Source organism: Pollachius pollachius (assembly GCF_949987615.1).
Source record: "Pollachius pollachius genome assembly, chromosome: 6".
Taxonomy (NCBI): Eukaryota; Metazoa; Chordata; class Actinopteri; order Gadiformes; family Gadidae; genus Pollachius; species Pollachius pollachius.
This window is the reverse complement of record NC_136939.1, coordinates 11785094-11808280: the sequence shown is the minus strand read 5'-3', so window position 1 is coordinate 11808280 and position 23187 is coordinate 11785094. Positions and strand designations below refer to the sequence as shown.

At 44.9% G+C, this 23187-nt stretch overlaps 1 protein-coding gene across 2 annotated transcripts in view; it reads left to right on the top strand.

Moving 5' to 3' along the window:
• dlg2 (discs, large homolog 2) overlaps window positions 1–23187 on the top strand; it is a gene marked incomplete at its 5' end in the record, with an annotated part of 78239 nt that overhangs the window by 14620 nt on the left and 40432 nt on the right. The window contains one exon of one of the 2 annotated variants that reach the window (XM_079738537.1): window positions 12695–12778. The exons of the other annotated variant lie outside the window; for it this stretch is intronic. Within the exon in view, the coding sequence (XP_079594663.1) occupies window positions 12695–12778 (84 nt within the window). Of the gene's footprint in view, window positions 1–12694; window positions 12779–23187 lie in introns of those variants that run through there. 2 annotated transcript variants of the gene reach the window in all.

Here is a 23187-nt window from a genome sequence, read left to right as displayed (position 1 = left end):
GAAATGTCATTGTCTGAGGAAGTCCCAAGAAGGCGGTGTCATCAGAAAACTTAACAATTTAGGTGCTGGGATGTCTGCTTGTGCACTCATTTGTATATAATGTAAACAGAATGGGAGAACTCAAACATCCTCGAAGAACACTTTAAACTCAGAAAATGTCCTGTTCACTCAGACCTGCTGGGTCCTGTTGGTCCAAAAAGTGTGACCACCTGATGATTAATGGATTAACAGGCATCTGTCTGAGTCCACTAAGAAGGATGTGTTGCTGCAGGGTATTAAAAGCAGAGCTAAAGTCTTAAAACAGCAGTCTGGCGTAGGCCTTTGGGTTTTCAGTGTGGCACAATAAGGTGTTTTATGGTACTGCATCGTCAGTGCCACGACTGTCTTTAAAGGTAAACTAGCTGTTCATCTATGTTTGACCTCACTTCCACACGATTAACTTGTCCAGGCACTTATGAAGATAGAGGGCAGGGCAACTGGTCTATGCTCATTGTTCTCTTGAGGAACAGGTTGTGGGATGGAACTGTATGGGAATCCACAGACCTTTTGAAGGACAGAGACCAAAGTTCCTCTGCACATGTCTTCATAAGTAAAGCTGAGACACCATCAGGGCCTCTTCCCTTAGGGGTGTTTGTCTGTTGTCTATCCTTGGAACACACTCATCAATTGTTATGTTGTTAATGGCACCATCATATTCTGAAGAGAAATTATGTAAATCTAAGCTAATGTGCAAGTTGTTTAAATCCTATGCCTTGGTATTGTCATTTGTTGTGTGCAGTTTCCTGGTGGGAGTCACATTTGTAATGGATTTCTTGGTGGCCTACAGTTTCTTTATATTATTGCACAGATCAATCAATCATCCTTCTCAATTGATTCCTCGTATGGTCTTTTAGCTGTGTTGAGTTCCTGGTTCAGCTCCCCCTGTGCTGATCTGAGTTGATCCTTATTCCTGAAAGCAAGCCTCTTGCGTTTGATACAATCCTTTACGTCCTCAGTAATGTATGACGTGTTGTTGGGATAAAGTTTAATTTTCTTTAGGGTGGTCACAGCAGCCTCACGTTAATACAAGCTGTGATGACTTCTGATGACTCATTGAAGACGTCCCAGTCTGTGCTCGAGTAACACCCCTTCAGAGTTTCAATAGTGTCGGTGGCCCAGACTTTAACCGTTTTCACGAGAGGTAGGACTGAGCGGGTGGATGGGAATGAGCTGAACTGTGTCTCTGGCTGCGGTGAAGCAAGGACAAGTGGCCATGGATTACAATGATGACGATGAGAAGGATGAAGACGATGATTTTATTCCTTCGATTGACGTGGTCAGTACGCAGCTGTGTTCTGAAGGACTGCCACCTCAAGCACCTTGCTCCATCGCTGGGCACACTCGCACACTGTTTGAGTCATCTGGGTCTCTGTTTTACTTACCAAGCCCTTAGTACAGTTCATAATAATACCAGAACATGTATATTAATATATATTACTAGTATATCTCTATATATATATATATTTACATCTAAAGTTAAAGCATATATATATCCATATATTCATATAGACACAGCGCGCGTCACAGCAACAGCTGACGCTTCTGTAGAAGAGTGCACGAAGTAGTCAAAACATGTCAAGGTACAAAATAATGAATGCTAGTCTGTTTACGTTAATATACAAGTTAATCTATAAGGTTAGACTTAATGAACCTTTTTGAGTCACATATATATCCATGGATAATTTATGCCATTGATATATCAATGTATATGTGTGTGTGTAGATAGATAGATAGATAGATAGATAGATAGATAGATAGATAGATAGATATAGCTGTAGAGTGCAAAGTAAAGACTTTTTGGCGCAACGCAGATGAAACAGTGAGCTAAGCTGGAACATCGTGCAGGTTTGCGACATGATAGATGGTGCATTGTTTAAAGCGTGGAGGTATTGACGTGATTCATAGCCGTCCTTCAGACAAAGTCGAGCGAGTGTGCATGTATAGACAGCTGGGGGGAGTAAACACGCTGCCGGGATATCAGGTAGCCATAGCTGACTGATCAGGATGTAATTTGCCCTGGAAGTGGCTGCTTAGTTTTACTTAACGTATCCAACTGCGCTTGATGACAAAAACTGTCCTCTGAACAGCGTCTCAAGGTGGCGCCCATATTCATCTTCAAGACCTCCGAAGCAATGCCGCTCTGGGCATCGCATTCCTCATTGTTATTCATGCTGGAATTTGTTATTGAGAGTAAGGCGTGCTTTCCTCTCTATATGTAGTGTATGGACCTGTTGTTCACATTGATACACATACTAGTGAACCATCATAAACACAAGGACAAGGTCACCACACACACTTGTGTGTGTGTTGTGTCAGGGGGGTTCCTATAGAATGAACAACAAGTGACACTCAATTAATGGTGCAACTAAAGGACCTTTTAATGTACAATTGCATCAAACGGGTCGAAAAGCAGTGATGTAATTCTATGGATCTAATGCATATCACCAGTTGGATTTCACCCCCATGCTTCTTATAACCTCCGTCCATATCCTTGCGTTGTATGGGCTGGGGGGCATGCCCTGGTGGTATGTGGTGGGGGGGGACCCCTGAGTCTTGGTCAGGCCGGTGAACGTAATGCTTACCCCGTTGGTTTTGTTTCAAGCATTGGGATTTTGAATGAAAAATGAGTTTAATACAGCCAAAGTAATTATAACCACAGTTGTTCCCACCCACCCCCTCTACACACACACACACACACACAAAGACAAAGCAAAAGTTTTGGTTTATAGCTCACATGGGGGGGGGTTTAGGGGGTAACAGATGAAGGAGTCTGCGTCAGGGCGGGCGCGATCGATCTTCAACTGCTGCGCCGTTCTATCGATCGCACGCCTGTTTCCGTGGTAATATCAGCTCGTAAAAAATGCATATACTTTATTTTTCTCTTCTGTTGTGTGGCTGAGTGGGAGGGAGAGGATGGAGAGCTGGAGGGGTCTGGGGCGGGTAATTAACCCACTGTCAATCATACAGGTGAGTGATGAATAGCTGCTAAATGTAAGCCGCATAATGTGTGGACTGGAGGAAGGGTGGGGGTGGGGGGGAGGGAACAGGCTTAAGCCCAGACAGGAAATGGCCCCCCGATTCCAGTCCCAGGTGAATCCTCCTCTCCCCCATCCCTCTCTCATCCACTCAACGTCAAGACCACTCCACACCGCACACGTCGTCAGACCCAGACACCCTCCGCCCGCCTCCTTCTTCCCTCGCATCCCTTCCCCTCACAAAACGCGTAAGAGTGATTTCATTTAATGAAACAGTGGAGGCTGAGAGATAGCCGGTCGTTTCGGGCCTTGCTCAGCACTTAAAAGACACCCCGCACTTTTTAATTGGCTCAACCTCGGATGCTGTAATTGCATCTCTTCATGTTGTCATGCATACCATGGCAGCCGTGCAGTGAAAATGGGTTCGGGTTAATGGTGGTCTAAGGACATGAGCTCCCCCCCCGCCCATCTCCCCACAGCGTGAGCCTACATGCAGACACCATCACACCACCATAATCACATAATGCCTTCTCCGTGAGTTAATGGTGCAAGGTCCTGTCAGAAGACTGTACGTGATGTTGGGAACCAGTCTATCTGTGTTTAAGTCTAGTCTATCTGGTGTTCTAAATGCACAGGGTAAGTTGGAGGCACACATGAGCGCGATTGCCGTGAACAAAGCGTCCATACGTGCATTTGACTGTACAAACAAAAATATGCCTATTATCTGGGTAATAATAATTCATTGTTACGTAATTAAAGTTGCAATACGAAACACTTCTTTTACGACCTGGCTCAAGTGGCCATAGCATAGACAGGATTTTACACCTGATTAAATGATGAAATAAGCTCTTCATTACGAGTAAGAACAAGAGCATAACAAAGCACTGTAATCAGTGGTGGGTGTAGTGTACGGATGAGTGGATCTGGTTCTGTGGGGAGGTTGCAGAGTGTAAACCAAACATTAGGCTAAAACCCAACAGGCACAAACAAACCAGAGAACAAGAGCCTCTCATCCCCGCCCACTGGCTCCCTGTGCAGATCGGCAAACAGAGAGTGGGGCGGCCCACACTTAAACTAGCTTCTAGCTTCAAATGACCTCGACATGTCGGTAGTCCGTGCGGATCGGTAATTATTTCAGTATTGTTAGCAATAAAATCACATCCAATAACTGATATAGTCTAGCTATAAAAACTGCTGGCCGACCCATGCCCCCTGTCTTTCACATGGCCGTGTTGCCATGTCGCACCTCCTTGTCTAAGGTAGCTCACAACAGACTTACGGCACTTGAGACCAAGGGCGTAGGAACCGGGGGGGACGGAGGGGACGTGTCCCCTCCAATATCGGAGACAGGCGCATTTTTTATTTTGAAAGCGTAACACAGCGTCTTGTCACCGCTTCTTATTCTAAAAAACTGGATGATTGAGCAATTAAAGAATTGATTTGATATTTATCAGTTCATTACTGCCATTCAAACTGTGTTTTCCTTTACATTTACAAATGTATCTTTTTAGTAGAATAAAATATATTTGTGAATTCTTTCAGTGTAGTTAATTTGACATATTTCTGTTCAAACCATTAACGGATCTGTCAGGTTTCCGATATGTGTCCCCCTCAATGTTAAACTCATTCCTACGCCCCTGCTTGAAACACTAACTTATCTTATCCTAGGCAGCTTTCTTACTTGTATGCTAAGGCCTACAGTTGTACAGGCTGAATAACAAAATGCAATTAATGAGTCTATCAAGGAACCTCATCACTTAACACTAGGCCACCTCTAGGCTGTTTTAGACGATGACATCCTTTTGGAAGTACATACTGCAACTTACTGGCCAGTATGCAGACGCAGCCTCCCCTACATCGTCGAAAGGTAGGGATGAGGGGAGTTGTGTTATTCGGCTGGTTGAAATCTGAAACCCTAGCACTAGATGGTACTATGTCCTACACACTGCACCTTTAATATAATGTAATCTCTTTGTAAAATCCCCTTAGAAGACCAAGCTAAAGAGTCGCTCTACTAAGTCATCCAATACTTTGTGACATCTCCCCAGCACTTTTCAGTAGTATCTTACTACTCCATCTACAGTTCATGTCAGACTGAATCGCATAAACGGATACACCCTGGATTTCATATTGTCTCCTTTAGATAAAGGGGAAACTTCCCAGACATGGTTGGCCCGGGGCGAAAAAAATTTATGGTTGGGTATGGTCCATGAAAGCGATTCATAGTAGAACTGAACGGTGCTAAGATATGACGATACCATCACTCTGTTCTCACTCCAGCCCCGCCTCTTCTTCTGCAGCTGTCAAGTAGCCATTCAAATCAAATTCAGGCGCTGAATGGGATAGCGAAAGAAGAGGTAAAAAGGAAGACAGAATGCAAAGAGAAAGGGCGAGAGGAGGTGTTTTTATTGTGTTGTTGCTTGATGGTGAAATATTTCTTGTTGACATTGAGACATTGTGTCTCTAGGCCATGGTGATGTGGAATGAACGAGGGAAGCTAGATTGGAGACCATCATTTTAGGGCAGCCTGGTAATTCAGTTGTTTATTCTGCTCCAAGGCCTAGAATATTATTGTTTTTTAGAAAAATCGAAAAATATAGCCTCTGTGTTTTAGACCTCAGACTGAAATCGCAGCACTCACCAGAAAGAATCATTGTTATTATTGTTACGACTGTATTTCCTTATTATTTAGCAGTTATAATGCGGCATTGCCTGTGCATTACATTGGTTGTATATTTTATATATATCCTAAGTCTTATGGACTTTTTTGGAGGGTGAGAAGACATGGGGCCCTATCTTGCATCCAGCGCAATTGACCTTCTACACCGACGCATGTGTTGTTGCTAGTTTGCAACTGGCGTGGAGTGTTCTTTTCCCTCCACAGGCACGCGTCCCTAAATTAGGGAATGATCTTGCGCCCCAAGGGGCGGTTCAGCGAAAGGGGGAGGCGTGTTCTGGCGAAAACATTCCCTGGTGCTATTTTGCAGTTTCAGAAAACAATTCCGCTACAAACCAGGAAATACCTGGTTTAAAGTCAGTGGCGCGTTGTTCAGATGCGTATTGTTCAGATATTTTAAGGGCGCATGCATAATGTTGCTTGTGCACCTCGCGCATACACTTCGCTTCTCTCATCTACCTAGCCACACATTCTTGGTAAATTATTTGGGAAAGAACAGCTGATACAGCGGTAATAAGTTGTACTTTTAAATCAATGCATCTGCGAACACCATACAGCAAACACATATTTTCTTAACACAGACATCGTGTACAAGCCCATAACGTTTAGGATTGATGAGTATTTGATCATGAGAAAACATTGTTTTACCACGTGTGATTGTTAAAAAGAATGAATGAATGCGGTGAATGTGTGCATCCATCTGTTTAAACACACGCAAACTAAACACTTAACGCATAATACAGTCCATGGCAATGTATATTTACGGGGGGACACATGCATATTAGGAACACAAGTCGATAACGATAATGCATACAACGCTGGTAAGAAACGATGTTTGTTAATGTATTGCGTATATCATTAAATAGAACCACAGTTACCGCATCCCTTTTTAGATTTGCGTCGGGCGCAAGAGTCATTTATCCGCCGGTATAATAGCAACATCGCCATAGAACCGCCCACAAAGCTACTTGCGTTTGGCTCTTCTCACTTGCGTTTCAGACTGTTAAAATAGGGCCCTATAACTGCAAGAAGTTCTGTAGTTGGTTATCAATATGTAAGAAAATGTCCTCGCTTGTTGGTCTGTTTAGCTTGTTTAGTCATGTAAACCATGTTATCAGATATGATAGTAGTAAGTTAAAAAATCGGAGCTAGCATTTTAACACGTTTGTTTGCTTTTATGGATATTTAATACTTCTCCCACCTTATATTCTTTTATTGCTGGAAAATTAGGGAAGTGTGCTTTGAACCAACATTTACACCTCAGTCCGAAAGCTGTCTCATTAAGTACCTCTGCAGAGGAGGTTATAATTTCAATGGAACACGATCATATATCGCCTGTCCCTTTACCATCATAGATCCTAGGTCAAATCCTGACAAAAATACAGATGGTGGCTGATTTAGCTGTATATTGTCCTATCTCACCATGTGATGAGATAAAATAACAGTCATCTAACAAGTCAGTTCCCATCAGTCAAAGGTGAACTAGCCACCTCCGTGATTACTGTGTTGGGGCTGTGAAGTGACATTAACATAAAACATGCAAACAAATAAAATGTGCAAAAAACGGTCTATGTTGAACTGCGCATTTTTAAAATACCCATTAGCCATACACATAGGCTGTGTATGGTGTATTACTGAATATATAAGTGTGCTGTCCGACTCGTTTTTTAAACTTATTTTACACTGGGTTCCTGCAATACTGCCGTCACACTGCTTATAAACGTACTCATTTTCTAGTGCTTATTTTGTCTATTGTGTGCACACAGAAGGTTTTTTTTTACACACAAAGGCTAATTTGAGTGCAAACCTAGCAATGTGATATTTTATGTTTAAAAAAAAAAGGGGTTCAGAAAGGACAATTTGAAAATGGTATTTGCACCTTTACAAAAAAATACGGAATTGTATTGCGGCAGGACTGGAAGTGTTCAGCACAACCAAGCTCTTTTAAAAGCTCCTCTATAGAGACGATGTTGACGGTTAACGTCCATAAATGGCTCAAGCTTATTAAGGCTAAATGGCTCAAGGCGTTTCCTATTGACTTTCAGCCGCTCTAGCACTAATATCGAATGGATCAATAGAACAGTAGCTAAAATCTGAAACCAGTCAGACACAGCTAATTGGAATTTATAGTTTTTGAAGGCCCATAATGGTCCTGTGGTTGTATGTCAGCGCTTGGTTCAGGAAGTGGGATTTAACGGAACCAGCTATTTAGACAGGCCGTAAAGCAGAATCTCCTGCTGATAAGTGCTGGGATAACTTGGTTAACAAGCCCAGATGGAGTCAAATCCCCCCCATCACAGAACCATCTCCCCCTCTATGTCGGGGCGTTTGCCTCCATACTTGCCACACTATTGGATCCTCAGAAATTGATTCACCATTGGACGATTTGCTGGACGATTTCGGCAAAGAGGTCAATTTTGTGTCCCTCTTTCGGAGCTCCCTTTAAAATGGTTTCTGCTTCTTTCTTTCTCTTTTTCTCCCTCACCGATGGATAAATCCATCAGGAATATGATTAAGGTGTGGCGACGACTGTCACAGGAGGGAAAATTGAGACATATTGAACAGTTTTCTCCACTGTGGCCAAAGAGCACATTTCATAATAGGAAGGCCTTTGTAACCGTGTGCACTTTAACACACAGAGTAAGATACCGAAAGCTTTTTAACAGAAAAAGCTTTTGGATGTCGTGCAGAGGGTTTGGCAGAAGCTACTGTATCTGTCCAACAGGCGTTTATGATTGATCCCATTCCCAAATAGAACAAATCTATTTCTTATTATGCCAGTGTGTGACAAAGGGCTCCTTATATTTTATGCCATTACTGCACTCCTTTATTCCTAACCTCTTAAATCCGCTATGAATTTGTAGCTGTCACACAATATATACATTAATTCACAGTAAACAACAGAGGTAGGTTTAATTCAGATTTTCATGGCTGCGACAAATGGGCAAAAAAATCTTTATAAAAATGCTCAAATAAATTGCTGTATATTTATGATGCGTGATTATAGAAATAACTTTGTAGATATGTGGCATAAAATATAATCTCATAACAGCTTATATTCAAAGTCTAATTTTTCATCTTACAAAAGGAAATCTCCTTCATTAGAGAAGATATATCTGTCTTTAGACAGTGAAGACGCTGATGGCTTTGTGTCTCTTGCGTGCATGAGCTGAAAAACTTGTGTTGGTCTCATTGGCTTTATTAAAAACTAAGAAAGTGTACTTTTTTATTGTACATTTTTATACCTCGAGCCCCTTACAGACTGATTGAAATCACAAAAGTTTGATTGCTAATTCAAGAAACTAAGCAGACATGACATGATTAAAAGTCATCAAATCCTTTCCGAAGTGCAAGTGAAGTGCTTTGGAAGATGGAAATAATTGTAGCATCGCAGCCTTACACCACGTCCATTCAGTTAATGATACTCTGATTTGTGGTTGATTTGGTGGACGAGTTCCAGGTTACGATGACTTATAGTTTGGCAAGCTTCCACCTTGGGTGTGAATGAGGGGGCATCGGATCTGAATACCAGTGTATTGGCAATGTGGCACGAGGAATAAGGTCAAATGGAAATGTGCCTTAGATTTCCCTGTTTGCCCCAATGTTCAGTGCTGGATAATGGCTGGTGAACGTTGAGGATTTGGTGCATAAAGGTCACGTCCCGACCAAGTGGAGAGGGTAAACTGAGAACTGAGAACAGCGTAGCGGTGGAGTTTGTAGAAGCTACAACACCGGCATGTTTCGGGGATCGAGGGAAAGGGTCTGCTGGATGCAATCCTGCATCATTAGTTTGGAGGCCACAAGCTTGAGCTTGGTGTGTGAGTCAGCTATTTCCTTAACAACCACCCCCCTCTCATTCATTAAACAATTCTCTGTTTGAGTAGGAAATACAACAATCTGAAAAAAGTAGTAAAAAAAAAGTAATAATTATCCTTGTGTTTTGCTTTGACCCAAGCAGCTGAAATAATTCAGCCTTCACACTAGAATTGTCCACTTTCTCAATTTTATTCATGGCAATCACTGACTCCGGCAATAAATCAGAAACATTGTGTCAGTATAACTAGCCCGCTTAAGAGATGCCTAAATACCATGCGACTGTTGATCGACTCTAATTCCACTTCTTTCTGACGGGCGCATCATGGGTGCCTTTACACTGTGCTTGGTCATGTAAATAACGCTAATCTGTGTGGTGGGGGCCAGTTTAAAATTCTAATGAGACGTAACATGGTGCAGGGGACATTATCTTGGACAACTTCAATGCTTGACCGTGTCCATGTGACATTGTCCCAGACAACAGACCAGGATCAATCCTCCTGCACTTCTAATGCCCAGCAGCAGCAGCCTTATCCGACAGAGCTCCATGTTAGAGGGAATATCTGGTATTCGATGTGAAGACCAAACCGATAACAGTTTGGTCTAGCGTTGCAGCTAAACTGATAATGGTTTAGCATCAACACCATGGCATTTTTTATCTCAAAAGACTGCATTTCACAAAATCAATTGTATGTCAGACAAGGTTGTTTAGAAAAGCAAGGTTTTCTTTCTATGTATTGCATTTCTTTTTCTGTATTTGTTGTGTTGTATGACGTCTCATATTTCTACCTTAGGCGTAGCTGCGCTGATATCAAGTCAGGAGCTTTGGGTTGATTTTCCTTTCTTTGATGATGTTGAACGGATGGTTTCAACTTTCTGTACACTATTGTTCACCTAAAGTTCATCTATCCTCGTCGTGACCACGCCCACATCCGCTATGTGGTTATGTGCAGCCTGGTTTCCCTGGCGACCGTCTCCGTTGTTTGTCAGAGAATGTAAATGTGCAGGGCTAACCTCCACCTCAAGGCCAAGGGTGGTAGGGAGTAGTGCTGTCCCGGCCCTCCGTCTCCCCTCGCTACACACACACAAGGGGCACAGGCACACAAACACTGGCCATACACACACATATGCATGGATGCACCAGACCTGTGTGTGTGTGTGTGTGTGTGTGTGTGTGTGTGTGTGCGTCTGTGTGTGTCTGTTCACATATGACCCTGAGGAAAACAAGGTCCCTAAACCACAGATGGCCCTGGCTTCCTTCAGCTCTACCTGACAGCCAACACACACACACACACACACACACACACACACACACACACACACCTAAACACTTACACAAACACACACACACACACACACCTAAACACTTACACACACACACACACACACACACACACACACACACACACACACACACACACACACACACACACACACACACACACACACACCTACCTCTCAACCCACTTTTCAAAAATTCTTCATTCCCGGGAGGAACTTACCTTACTTACCAGCTAAGATCTGAGAAACTAGAAGAATTATAAAGACAAGCTTCACCCTAACTGGTAGACTGTGCAGCATTGACATCCAGTAAACACCATGTTAGAGTTGACTCATTTTAAGACTCTATTAGCCTGTGCATGTCTGGGAAAATATATATATAATATAAAGTCTGCAGAAGGCATGTATTTTGCCATGATCCAGTAATTTTGATCTCGGAAAAACAGAGGTCTGTCTGTCTGTCTGTCTGTCTGTCTGTCTGTCTGTCTGTCTGTCTGTCTGTCTGTCTCTCTCTCTTTCTCTCGCTCTCTTACTCTTTATCTCTTTTCTTTCTCTCTCTCTTTGTCTGTTTTTTTTTCCTGGCCCAGCAAGCAGAGTCATCATCCAGAGTCTCTCCGGCTCCGCAGTTCATCACTGCTTAGCAGCCTGGTGTCCCTCTCTCTCTCTGTCTCTCTCTGTCTCTGCCTCTGTCTCTCTCTCTCTGTCTCTCTCTATTTCTCCCCCTCTGTCTCTGGTGCAGAAACCTGATAGCTAGTGTGTATGCAGTTGCTCTCTCAGATCGGCCACGTATATACGCTTGCTGTTCCACTGAGCTGGTCATGCACACACACACACACACACACACACACACACACACACACACACATACACATACACATACACATACACACACACACACACACACACTCTGTTTTGGCTACTTGGCGGAGTAAAGGGAGTTGGGCATTTTAGAAGGGAAAAGAGGGCTTTTTGAATGGAGGCCAAGGGGTAAAATGATGAGTGTCTGGTTTTGTGATTGCACAGACAGAATGCAGAGGGGGCGAGAAAGAGAGAAAAACACAATAGGGAGAGAGAGGGAGACACAGAATACAGAGAGAATCACAATATGGAGGTATGCTTTTTAAAGCACAGCAGAAGATGTGTATGGAGCCATTATGTGCGGGACATAAATGAATGATATTTGCACCATTGGACCTGGTAACATACCAAGATGCCCCGGGAGAGCCTTCCCCACGTAGTCCGCTGACCCTATCTGCCTCGGCACTCGTGTTATTGTGTGATTTCACCGGGCCTCTGTATCTTCAGAGATCTGACAGGTATTTAAACCCTCCGCCCCCCCTCCCCGCCGACAGCTTGTCAGCAGTGCTTTGATTGGTGCTGAGGATGATGTTCCCACGTGGAGTAAAGAAAGGGACCCTCGTCCCTCCCTCTCTCTCTCTCTCTCTCTCTCCCCCTCTCTCCCCCTCTCTCTCCATCTCTCTCTGTCTCTGTCTTGCTCCCGCTCTGGCTGAGAGAGATCAGCCTCCTTGACGCCGGCTCGCTCGCTCTCTCTCTCTTTCTCTCCGTCTATTCCGTCATCCTACGCTCTATTCCCTCTCCGCGTCCTCCTGCCCTCCCTCCTCCTCCTGCTCCTGCTCCTGCTCCTCCTCCTCCTCCTCCTCCTCCTCCGTCACTCTCGGGGGCTGGGGGGTTGCGTGTGGACGTCGGCGATAAGATTCTGCCCAGAGGAGAGAGTCCAGATCATGGGCAGCCGGAGCTAAGAGCTTTCACAAGCCTTTTCTATTTCAGTTTTTATACATCTTGCCTCCTTCCGACGGGGGGGCCGTCACTGCAGAGAGGCAGACGGACATCCCTGCCCCCCCCCCCCCCCCCCCCCCCTCCCCCCCCACCGGTCGCCTCACCTGTCGCTATGTTTGCCTCTATTTGGTATGCCAAGAAGATCGGGAGGCGGCTCGTGCAGAACAGCCGGCGAGCCAAGATGCTGAGGGAGAAGGTAGGAGAGTATGTTTCTGCGCTTCTGCTTCCCGCGTGTGTCGGGTGACACACACACACACACACACGCACGCGTGCGGGTGCCGCACGCACAAGGTGCTGTGAAGTTACCCGCTCGGTGTGCGACCGGGATCTTTGGGTGTGTGTGTGTTGAGGGTGGCCACGTTTGTGTGTGGCGGCCGTCGTTGCTGTCGCTGTTGTTGTTGTTATTGTTGTTGAGGGTTTGGCTTTTGCCTAAAGCACTTTGTGTAATGAGTTTTTGAGGCTAGTTGCACTGATGAGTGTTGCGCGGTGCGAGCCGGCTTTCTCGGGAGAGTGGATGTCACGCTGCTCATGTTGTCTCGGGGACCCTGCAAACACACCTTGCCATTTGCACAGAAGCCTCAGGAAAAGCCAGGCTCGGGTTTTCCTCGCTCACTTCTTCTGGGAGAGAAAAAAAAAAAAGAGAGCATGTTTGGGCACATGATTAAGCCCTTCAACCTTTTCATTCATTTCTCCCTCTATTTATTCTGTCTCGTCCCTCTGATTCCTCCCGAAACCCGCTATGGTTGACCTGGGCGTAATGGAACGCCAGCCTCAACTCTAGTGAAGCCACGGCCAAACGGGTTTATCTCTGCAACCCAACCCTCCTCAGATCCCCTGTTCTCCTAATCCTCTCCCCGGCATCTCTCCCAGTCATCAGCCCACTTCTGAAACAGGTAGACGCTGTTGCACCCCAGCCCAATCTTCTCTGCTGTATCCAATGACTAGACAATTTTCCACGTTACTCAGGGGTTGCCTGCCTTGTTTTTAGCCCCCCCCACCCCCTCCAATCCCCAGTGGTCAATCCTTTATTTTCTTCATTTCTTTGCTTTCTTCCCTCATAAAGGATGGACAGGAATGACGCCTTGAAATGACACATAGCTACAGAACAGCTTTTTATGGGGGGCTGCATGTCTTGATGGATGGACGAGATGATCAAAGGCAAACAGGGGATCATGTGCCTGTCTTTTCTGACTGCGTCTCAGTGCAGAAGAGAGCATCGTTGGATCAATGTTCCAATGCCCTGCGTTAACCAGTCCCAATCTTGTTCTCCCCCATTCAAACCTTATATCATGGAGCTTTGGAGTGACTCCCACTCGCTATTTCTTCGTCTCTACTGCCTCCCCTTTGTTTTATGGCTCACGTGACATGATAGCCACCGATTTGAACTTGGCCTTGTTCTCCCTGTCAGCCATTTACGTGTCGGCCGTTAAATGGCGCCTTAACCACAGAATCCATGCCTTCCTGTAGTCTGTATGTTCTGTGCACAATCAGGGTTGCAATGCCAAGGACGTACTACAGCGACACACTGGGTGGAAAAGATGACACATTCATAAGCAGCACCGTCTCACACTATTCTGAACACAATACCTAAAAGAGCTGATCCTATCTGAATGTGCGCACGTGCACACACACGCACAGAGCAACACCTAAATAGGCATAATGTGCAGATAAAGACACTATGAGGTCCTCAGTCGGTCACACTGTAAAATGTGTGTGTGTGTGTTTGACTGTGCGACGTCCGTTGATAATGAGAAGACCTGTTGCCCAGGCTGTGTACGCGTGTGTCCATCCGTCTTCTTTTGGGCTTCTCAGTTAATTTGCAAAGCTAAGCGGGGGGGCTACCTCTTGGGTCCAATTATCTGCTCATGAGTCGGGGTGTGTCAACGCGTCCAGGCGACCTTTGCCTAAAAAGGCTCCTTTTCAGAGCCAAGAGAGGAATGTCCATGAGACTCCATCTTAATATGTGTTGTGCAAACTCCCACCATTAAGTCAGCAGAAAACAACTGCAACTTTGGGTACTATTGGCAGAGTTGAAGCAGGTATGCTCACACACACCGGCCTACAGTAAATGTACCACTGCTTTTCGTAACTCCATTACCAAGGGACCGCGTTCAGCTTTGCTCCTATTTGTGTACAAAACCAATACATTCTCTCAACTTTGCAAGTCTAACCGCACGCAATTAAAGCTAAGCTCAGTGGACATTTTTAATCAGTGACATAACCGCAAAACAACAACATCCAATTTTCTCAAGTCTCGTAAAAACAAACACTAGCTGCAGCCTAGCCTCCTGGGATACTTTAAATGTGAGTTCTACTCGTGCGCTTTTGTGTGCGCAGTTAAAATAATGTGATTTTGTACGATGTCTGCATTCAGTATTTGACTGTGTGTGTGTGTGTGTGTGTGTGTGTGTGTGTGTGTGTGTGTGTGTGTGTGTGTGTGTGTGTGTGTGTGTGTGTGTGTGTGTGTGTGTGTGTGTGTGTTCAACTGGCCATAAGGGGTTCTGTGTATGTGACGTTCATTCATAATGAGAAGACTTGTTGCTCAGACCACCCTGTCACCATGGCGCAGACAGGTGTGTGTGTGTGTCTGTGTTTGTGTGGTTGTCTCAATGTGTGAGTGTGTGTGTGTGTGTGTGTGTGCATGTACGCGGCCTTGTGTGTGTATAGTTGTGTGTGCATGTGTGTTTAAATGTGTGTGTTTGTGTGTGTGTGTCACCTTGAGGAGCTTGTGGTCTCGGCTCATTCTGAATTCAACAAAGCGCTGCTCTCTCTTCTCCGTCTTCCTTCAAGGATTAAACTTTACGCTTCCCTGCAGAACGAGCCTCGCCACCAGAGAGCTTTCGCTAACTTAGCCCTAAACGTTAATGCACCCCTAGAATAGCATTTTCATCTCAACGTGCTATTAATAGGCACATTATGTGCAGTAATATTACAATTCTAAAAAGCAGGCCCTCGCACAATTAACAGGGGAAGATAAAAGCCAGGTTATAATGTGCTTTAAATGTTGACGGCCGTCAACTTATTTAAATGTGAAAGGACGTGTCAAAACATACTCTGTTTCATTAATTGGGTCAGAGTGACTGGTAATGCGTTTTGAATATTCACTATACTTAGTCTCCTTAGTCTCTCGATGTTCAGACCCAAACGAAGACACGCTTGGTCGACACTTTGCAAACAGCTTACCTTAGTAAAACAACGTGCTGTACAGCGACACAAGGGATCCCGTCCAACACACTGACTCCATCACTGTTCTGACGTAGTCGCCCACCAAGCTTTAACTTCCATATTCCAGCCAAAGTGAAATACCAAGGTATTTATTTTCTCTTTTCTAGGCCATAAAGTTCTACTGATCTTCAAACGTATATATTTTTCGATCATTATAAATTCCAGTTATAATAGTGTTCTCGGTCCTACTCTCCTTTTTAGTTACACATCTTGGTAGTGTGTGTGTGTGTGTGTGTGTGTGTGTGTGTGTGTGTGTCACCACATCCAGCTGACCTGGTAAACAGCTGTCCAGGCTTCCTTTCATAGCCAAGAAAGGAACGTCCATGAAACTCCATCTCAATGTATTTTTTAGACAACGGGCCACTGAAAGCATTGAAGTACAATAGTATGTGCAGCATTGTGCAGCTATGCTCACACACACAACACACACAATAGTCTGTTGATTCCTTTTTAGTTTTATTATTATTACTAGTTTCTTATTTTTGTGCAATCCTTGAAACATTTTTGTGTGTCTGTGTGTATGTGTGGTGTATGTACACGCAGTATGTGTGCTGGAGGAGTGGCTAGAGAGGTGGATTATGGGTATTATTAGGCTTGACAGTCGCCATTTCTGGGAGCAAAATGGCTGGGTGGTAATAGATGAGTCATGAGTTTAAGTAAAGGGCTGATGTGTGGAGGGTGTGTGTGTGTGTGTGTGTGTGTGTGTGTGTGTGTGTGTGTGTGTGTGTGGATGGAGGGGGAGGGGGGGTTGGTTTTAATCTGCTCTAATCAGTGTTCATCTTCTTTCAAATCCTTTTTCCTTGTACTCTTAAACTGAACCTGACATCGCATTTCTATTACAAATTACATTTCTATTACTTGCTGTTTCCTAATGATAGTCGTATGTTGTTGGGGATGGAGGGAAGGGAGGATAGACTACAAACAGCCCAGAGAAGTCTTATCATGTGAGTGAGTAATTGCGTTAATTGATTGTTACAGCCTACAAAAAAACTTGACTTCCTGCAATGAGCTATTTTAGTACGACTGCTATTAGCGAACAGGCCGGCTTCTCGTCTGGTGCCTCCGACTAAGAATGTTTCATTCAACCTGCACTGAATGAAGGGATCTAATTTAGATTAGTCTCATGGTCACACTCTTATTTTAAATTCTTTACTTTATTCGCTGTCCTCCATGGTAGTATAGATATCCACAATGGCCCCTAATTGTTATTCATTGATATAGCCAGTTGGTTGGAACAAGAATACGGAATATAAAAATGTTTTTTTAATTGATGATGCATACCGACCATGTGATGACGCACAGGTCAAGAGACCAAACTCTTACTTTACATGCATCTGAACACAGTGCTTTGATAGAAGCATCTCGTTAGCCTCATAGCATAATTGCCTAATTCATTTTGGCCGAATTGTGATATCTAGCCTAACTCCACTATCCTAATGCTGCTGATTCACTGTGCCTGATTGGCCATATCCCAAGCCAATCAGGAGGCTTTTTACATTCCTTAATCACTATCTGCCTAAGTCATCTATTTCACTTAAGCATTTTTGACGCTAAATACAAGATTAACCCTAAAATATGCCTTGGGCAATTATGCTATGAGGCTAACGAATCAGCTAAATGACCTAATAGTCAATGGTAACAATTACTACTGAATTACTCAATCAATGTGTGTGTCATATATGTGATGTTAGTAAGTGGAGCCACTGGTTGATGACATTTCTTTCGTTTTTTCCAGTACCAGCCAAGCCATTTGACGAATGTTTGTGATTTTTACTGCTTTTTACCTTTCACGGTGTCCTACCTGCCTCGCCATTTCAAGGCGAGAGAGGGCAAGCAGACCACAAACACACTCTAAAGTGAAGAGCCTCTCCACACAGCTGTCGGCCATCATCCACACCCGACACACACACTAACACACACACCCTTAATTTCAAAGGCCTCGACGAGCTTGCGATCCCGCCCTAACAGCTGGCGAACACATCACATGAAATAAAAACCAACACACATACACGAATACACAGGCACACACACAAAAACAACCCCGCAAGTAAACATTAGCCGAGCAAGAAGAAGGAGGGGTGTGGAGGGGAGGGGTGTGGGGGGTGTTCTCACTGATAGTGTGCAGCCAACTATTCAGTATGCTAAGTGTTTCCACTGGCCGCGTCAGTGGTAGATGGCGCTTCGAAAAATCCAATCTATGAGAATACAATTGGAAATGCTGCCGCCCAGATTTAAGAGGCTGTCCTTTGCCGTTCTTTTAGTATTTTCTTTTCTGTCGGCTTGGTCTTCTTATTAGTATTTTTATTTTGCCAGTACAGCGCTCGGTCGATACAATGGTCGATACGTGTGGTCCACTGCTGTTGCAGGTCATGTTTTAAAAGATGTGATGGTTGACCCAAACTGTGGCGGCTCAAGAGATCGGCAGTTACCTTTCTTCAAAACTGTTTGTGTTGTAAATGTAGTCAAGACACAATATACTCTGCTACTGGGCACTTATCTAGGCAAGTGAAATGTTAAGTTAAGTGTAAACAGACTGGACTGTAAAATAGATTGTACTAATGTTGTGTTTTATGCTTTCTGATTGATTTTTTTTTTAACCCACTGTAACATAAAATATATTTGTACATCTCAGCTGCCAATGGCGCACTCTTGGGAAACAAGGGTGTTATTACTACTCACTATGTAGTTCCTCTACTTTCCCCTAATGCCATCATCCTCGCCATCTAATTCTTCTGTCAACTGAAATACTTCTCTCTGTGTGTCTCTCTCTCTCACACTCTCTCTCTCTCTCTCTCTCTCTCTCACTCTCTCTGTCTCTATCTTTCTCTTTCCTCCCTCCCTCCCTCCCACTATGGGATCTGACTTCCTCTCACCTGCCTGAGCTATTCTTATTCCTATTGGTCTGCTCTCTTCCAGCCATACTGGTAATGGAAACGCACTCAGGCTGCATTAGCAGCAGTGTGTGCTTTTCAGCGGGTCAAATGTTAGCTAACCAGCTAAGAGGGCCTTAAAGGGTAAACACCCCCTAGCCAATGAATCATTTCCCTGTGTGTGGGTCTGTGTGTGTGCGTATTTGTTGTAGTTTATTTTAGTTTTTGTTAGCAATCAATGTATCTTTTGACTTTTTGTACTTTTTTGTACTTCATATTCTAGGTGTGTGTGCATATGTGTGCACGCTGTTTCCTGTGTATTTGTATGTAGAGTATATTTTTAATTGTTTGAACACGGTTATCGGTGACGGGCCAGACATCGCTAATCCTCTGAGCTTTTGGGGATGAAAAAATAAAAATAAAACATTGAGAGGCGACGGAGCTAACAGTAGTGGCAGTAGACACACACACACACACACACACACACACACACACACACACACACACACACACACACACACACACACACACACACACACACACACACACACACACACACACACACACACCCCCTATGAGCCATCCTAGCCCTGGCACTACAGGGCTACGGTGAGCACCTAGGAGAGGTCCCCCTGCCTGGGCCAGCAGGCAAGGAGTGTGAGCTGGGGGAGATTAAAGAGGCACGACGTTACTTGGCTTTATCTCACTTTGAAATGGAGAGACACCAAAAAGACCCCAAAGGTCAGACCAAAGCTGTATGCTTTGATTATTTACTGGTTGGTTATCTCCGCACATTTCCAGTCATCCCTGCCATCAGTTTTTTTTTTTTTTAAAACTTGGATTCATTATTTTTTCTTATTTGCGTGTGCGTGTGTGTGTGTGTGTGTGTGTGTTTGTGTGTACATCGTGCACACCGCCCGACACAATGGCGGTCTCTTACTCCTGGTGCGCTCCATTGATCCACGTCGAATCTAGTTTTGGCCTCCTGTCAGAGCCGACTTCCCTGCGGCATTAATTATGCCTCCATGTGATTTACATCGTTGGAACACTCCCCCCCACCTCCTCCCCCGCCTAATCCAATCGAATCCACCTCTGTGTGCCCAGCCACTGCAGCTCTCCACCAATCAGATATATTGAATATATGTCGCTCGGGTGTTTTTTTTTGTTGAGTTATCCTTTATTCGTCGCTGTCCCCCCCTCCTGCTCTACTGACCACTTTAGTGCGCCGGGGTCGTTGGTCTGCGTCCCTGGTCGGTCATCGGCGTCCTCCCCCACTGTAGAGTGCGGGTGTCGAGGCGGTGCGGGGGAGTACAGGCCCAGTCGCTCCGTAGGAGGTGGTGGTGGTGGTGGTGGTGGTGGTGGTGGTGTCGAACCCTCTCGGCTCTCTGCGTGGACTTCATAGGCACTTGGAATGGAGCACAACGCTCACCGGGGACGCCGTCCAATCGCGGGGCACGTCGCCGGCTAGTGTAGCCACGCCCGCCCGCCCTTGGGGAAATTACTTCACTTTTATTTGGGGGGGGGGTCCAGCGCGGTTCTGCTTCCTGGGGACTTATTCTCAAACAGATCAAGAGAGGATGCTGTGCGCTCTGTAGGAGAGAGCGCAGTGCGGTCTGCTCGGGGGGGAGGGGGAGGGGGGCGGGGTTTGGACATCGCTCCGCGACCCGCGCCGGTTCTCCGCCAGCACCCGATGACCTTCACCGGCAAGCGGCGCTGGGGCAGCGTGATGGGAGGGGACGGCTCGCCCATGGGCCACACCGGGGTGCACGGGGGCAGCGCGCCCAACCTGCTGACTCCGTCCCACTCGTCCCAGGGCCGCCCCCTGGAGAAGCGGCGGTCCGTGGAGGTGCTGCGGAGCTGGGCCCCCGACCTGGGCAGCCTGGGCAAGGGGCTGAACCTGAGCTTCGGCTCGCTCAAGTGGCCGTCGCTGGTCGGCGCGGGCCGCTGGAAACAGAGCGTGTCGGAGAGGCTGCTGAAGAGGCACTGTGGGGAGGCCAGGGCGGCACCCGAGGGTCCGGAGGGTCCGGCGACCCGTGCGCCAAAGGTTTGGAAAGTGAATGGAAATATGTTCTTAGAGGATTGTTTACAAAAACTCAACAGAGGGCGGATGCCTTGCTTTGTCTCGGGTGGGGGAAAGCGTTTGAACTGTTTGAAATGTTTGAAAACCTTTGAACATTCGATTCAATGTTTGAAACTCTCTAGGGTGTTGTGGACGTCGTGCTGTAGGTTTCGGTGTGCCCGTTCCGTATCGAATAGGATGGAGGCTAGAGAATGGGGAGTATTGAACCGGTGGCACTTAATGGAGGATAGCTGTTAGTGGTCAGCTGGCTTTGTGGGCCAGACTCTTCGTCCAGAGTGCTCGATAGCGCTCTCAGTTTGCCAATACGCCTGTGCGTGTGTGTACACCTGTGCTTAGCCTAGTTGTAGTCTCTGCATAAGGCTGTCATGTGCGTGTGATCCACGTTTACGAGAGCCCAGGAACCAGGCCATTTAGACTGTCTAGCTGGCCATGGGTACTCACTCACTGGTCAGCATACATTTTATAGGCTCTTTGTGCTGGTACAAGGTGTAGCGTTCCTCCCTTTAGCATTATGGCTACTTCCTCTCGGGGAGGTAAAGAAGGACCTTTATAGACTCTATATGGGACCAGTATAAAATGAGTACCTTACGGGATGTTTTAATAAAGGCCCGGCCAAGTGATTCAGAGTTCCCTTGGCATCAGTGGAAGGAATTATGGTGGAGTTCTTTTTCCCTCATTAAATGGGACCATGAGGTAGTGATACTGAATAAATAATGACCAGGAGGCGAGAGGAGAATTAAATCTACATATGCTGTCACAGACATTTTATTTCAAGAAAAGTTTGAGTTGGTGTGGAAGACATATAATAGACTATACCTTTCAAGTAATAGAAATTCATTGCAACTGCGACACTGAAACTCACGTTTGTCTGTTTAAAAGAAAAGAAAAAACCTTGCACTCAGCCGGTTGGAAACACATTCCCACAGATGGTAATAGCGATAGCATACTAGCGGTAGCTTTTTTAATGAATTTGACATCTAATCTTAAAACAATTTTTCACTGCAGCCATTGCTTTTGTTAAAAATAATTTGACATTGTGAATAATCGTAAAAAGTAATCAAATGCTTCAAAGCTGTTCGGTTATTTTTTATATAAGAGGCTTCGTCCCACTTCCTCTCCTCTCCTTTCCTGCGGCAAAGCTCTTTTAGAATTCTCCCGCCGTGGTCGTCCATAGACCACCTGAAAATTTGATGTGGAGACAAAAAGATTGATTCATGTGTGTTCATGGTTGTACACTTTAAACACTCATACATTTAAATCCCCCCGAAACATAGATGATGGCTGCAGTGGAAAAGTTCCATATTGCAGGTTAAAATTGCTGAGTTAGAAGTGTGTTTATGATGAAATGGTGCTGAATCTTTAACAGGGTGAAGCTCTGGGAAAGCCGGGACCATGTTTCAGCCTTCTGCTCCGTCTAATTAGGCAGTTATACAGAGAACATGTCCAACATTAGAGCAGAAATGTGTCCGTTATGCCGTTTTAAGCTCTGCACTTACGTATGATGTATAAGAAACACATAGTAATGATTTGCGATACAACAGTTGTAAATAGTTCAGTTTTTTGATTACCATATGTTTTTCCACTGATACCCCCAAAATATTAACTAAATTCACCCATGACTAGCTGCTGAAAAATATATGTTCTGTTAAAGTTAGAATTCTGCCTAATTTGCAAAGAAGGATTTAGAGTACAATTCTCCATTAGTCATGTTCAGATCGATAGTGTTAAAGGGATAAAGTGAGAACAAAAAATAGTTGATGGAACAAAAAGGGTATTTTTCAGAACTGAACTGCTACTGACACCTGGTGGCAAATGGCATCAATTACATGATCCCTTGACTAACAACTTCACATTCTATAATGGCAGGCACTAAGCCATTGTGTATGCTCCAATCAATGCTTGAGACTTTGGCCTTCCTTAGTTACACTAGAGTTTGTACCATTATATTGAACTGAAGCAACGATTGTATTAAAAAAATAATTGAAGATTTACAGTATCAATGTGAATATATAATGCCTTTTTATTAATGTAAACGCTAACAATGCTCACAAAATGAATTACCTTGCACAGATAGCATTCTTTGCTCACAACAAACTAGTTGTCACGAAGACAAGAATGAGTTTGTTGCAAAAGAAGCTGTGATATCAAAACCCATCAAAACCCATTTCCTTTGAAGTAGCATTGAGGAGAAAGTGTGCCTTCTTTATTGCATTGCATTTGCCAAACATTCGAGTGCAGGGCTCCCCTAGCGCCAGGGGTCTGGCCGCTAATAGAGATGTGCAGTCAGGCGCTGCGGACACAGTAAATGACCTGTCAATCTTTGATTGGCTCATCCCCGTGCCAGTGTGAAGGGGTCAAAACACTATCTGACTGAAATGGCAAAGTGATGGAGAGAGAGAGAGACGGGTAGGATGAGTTAGAGCTAGAGAT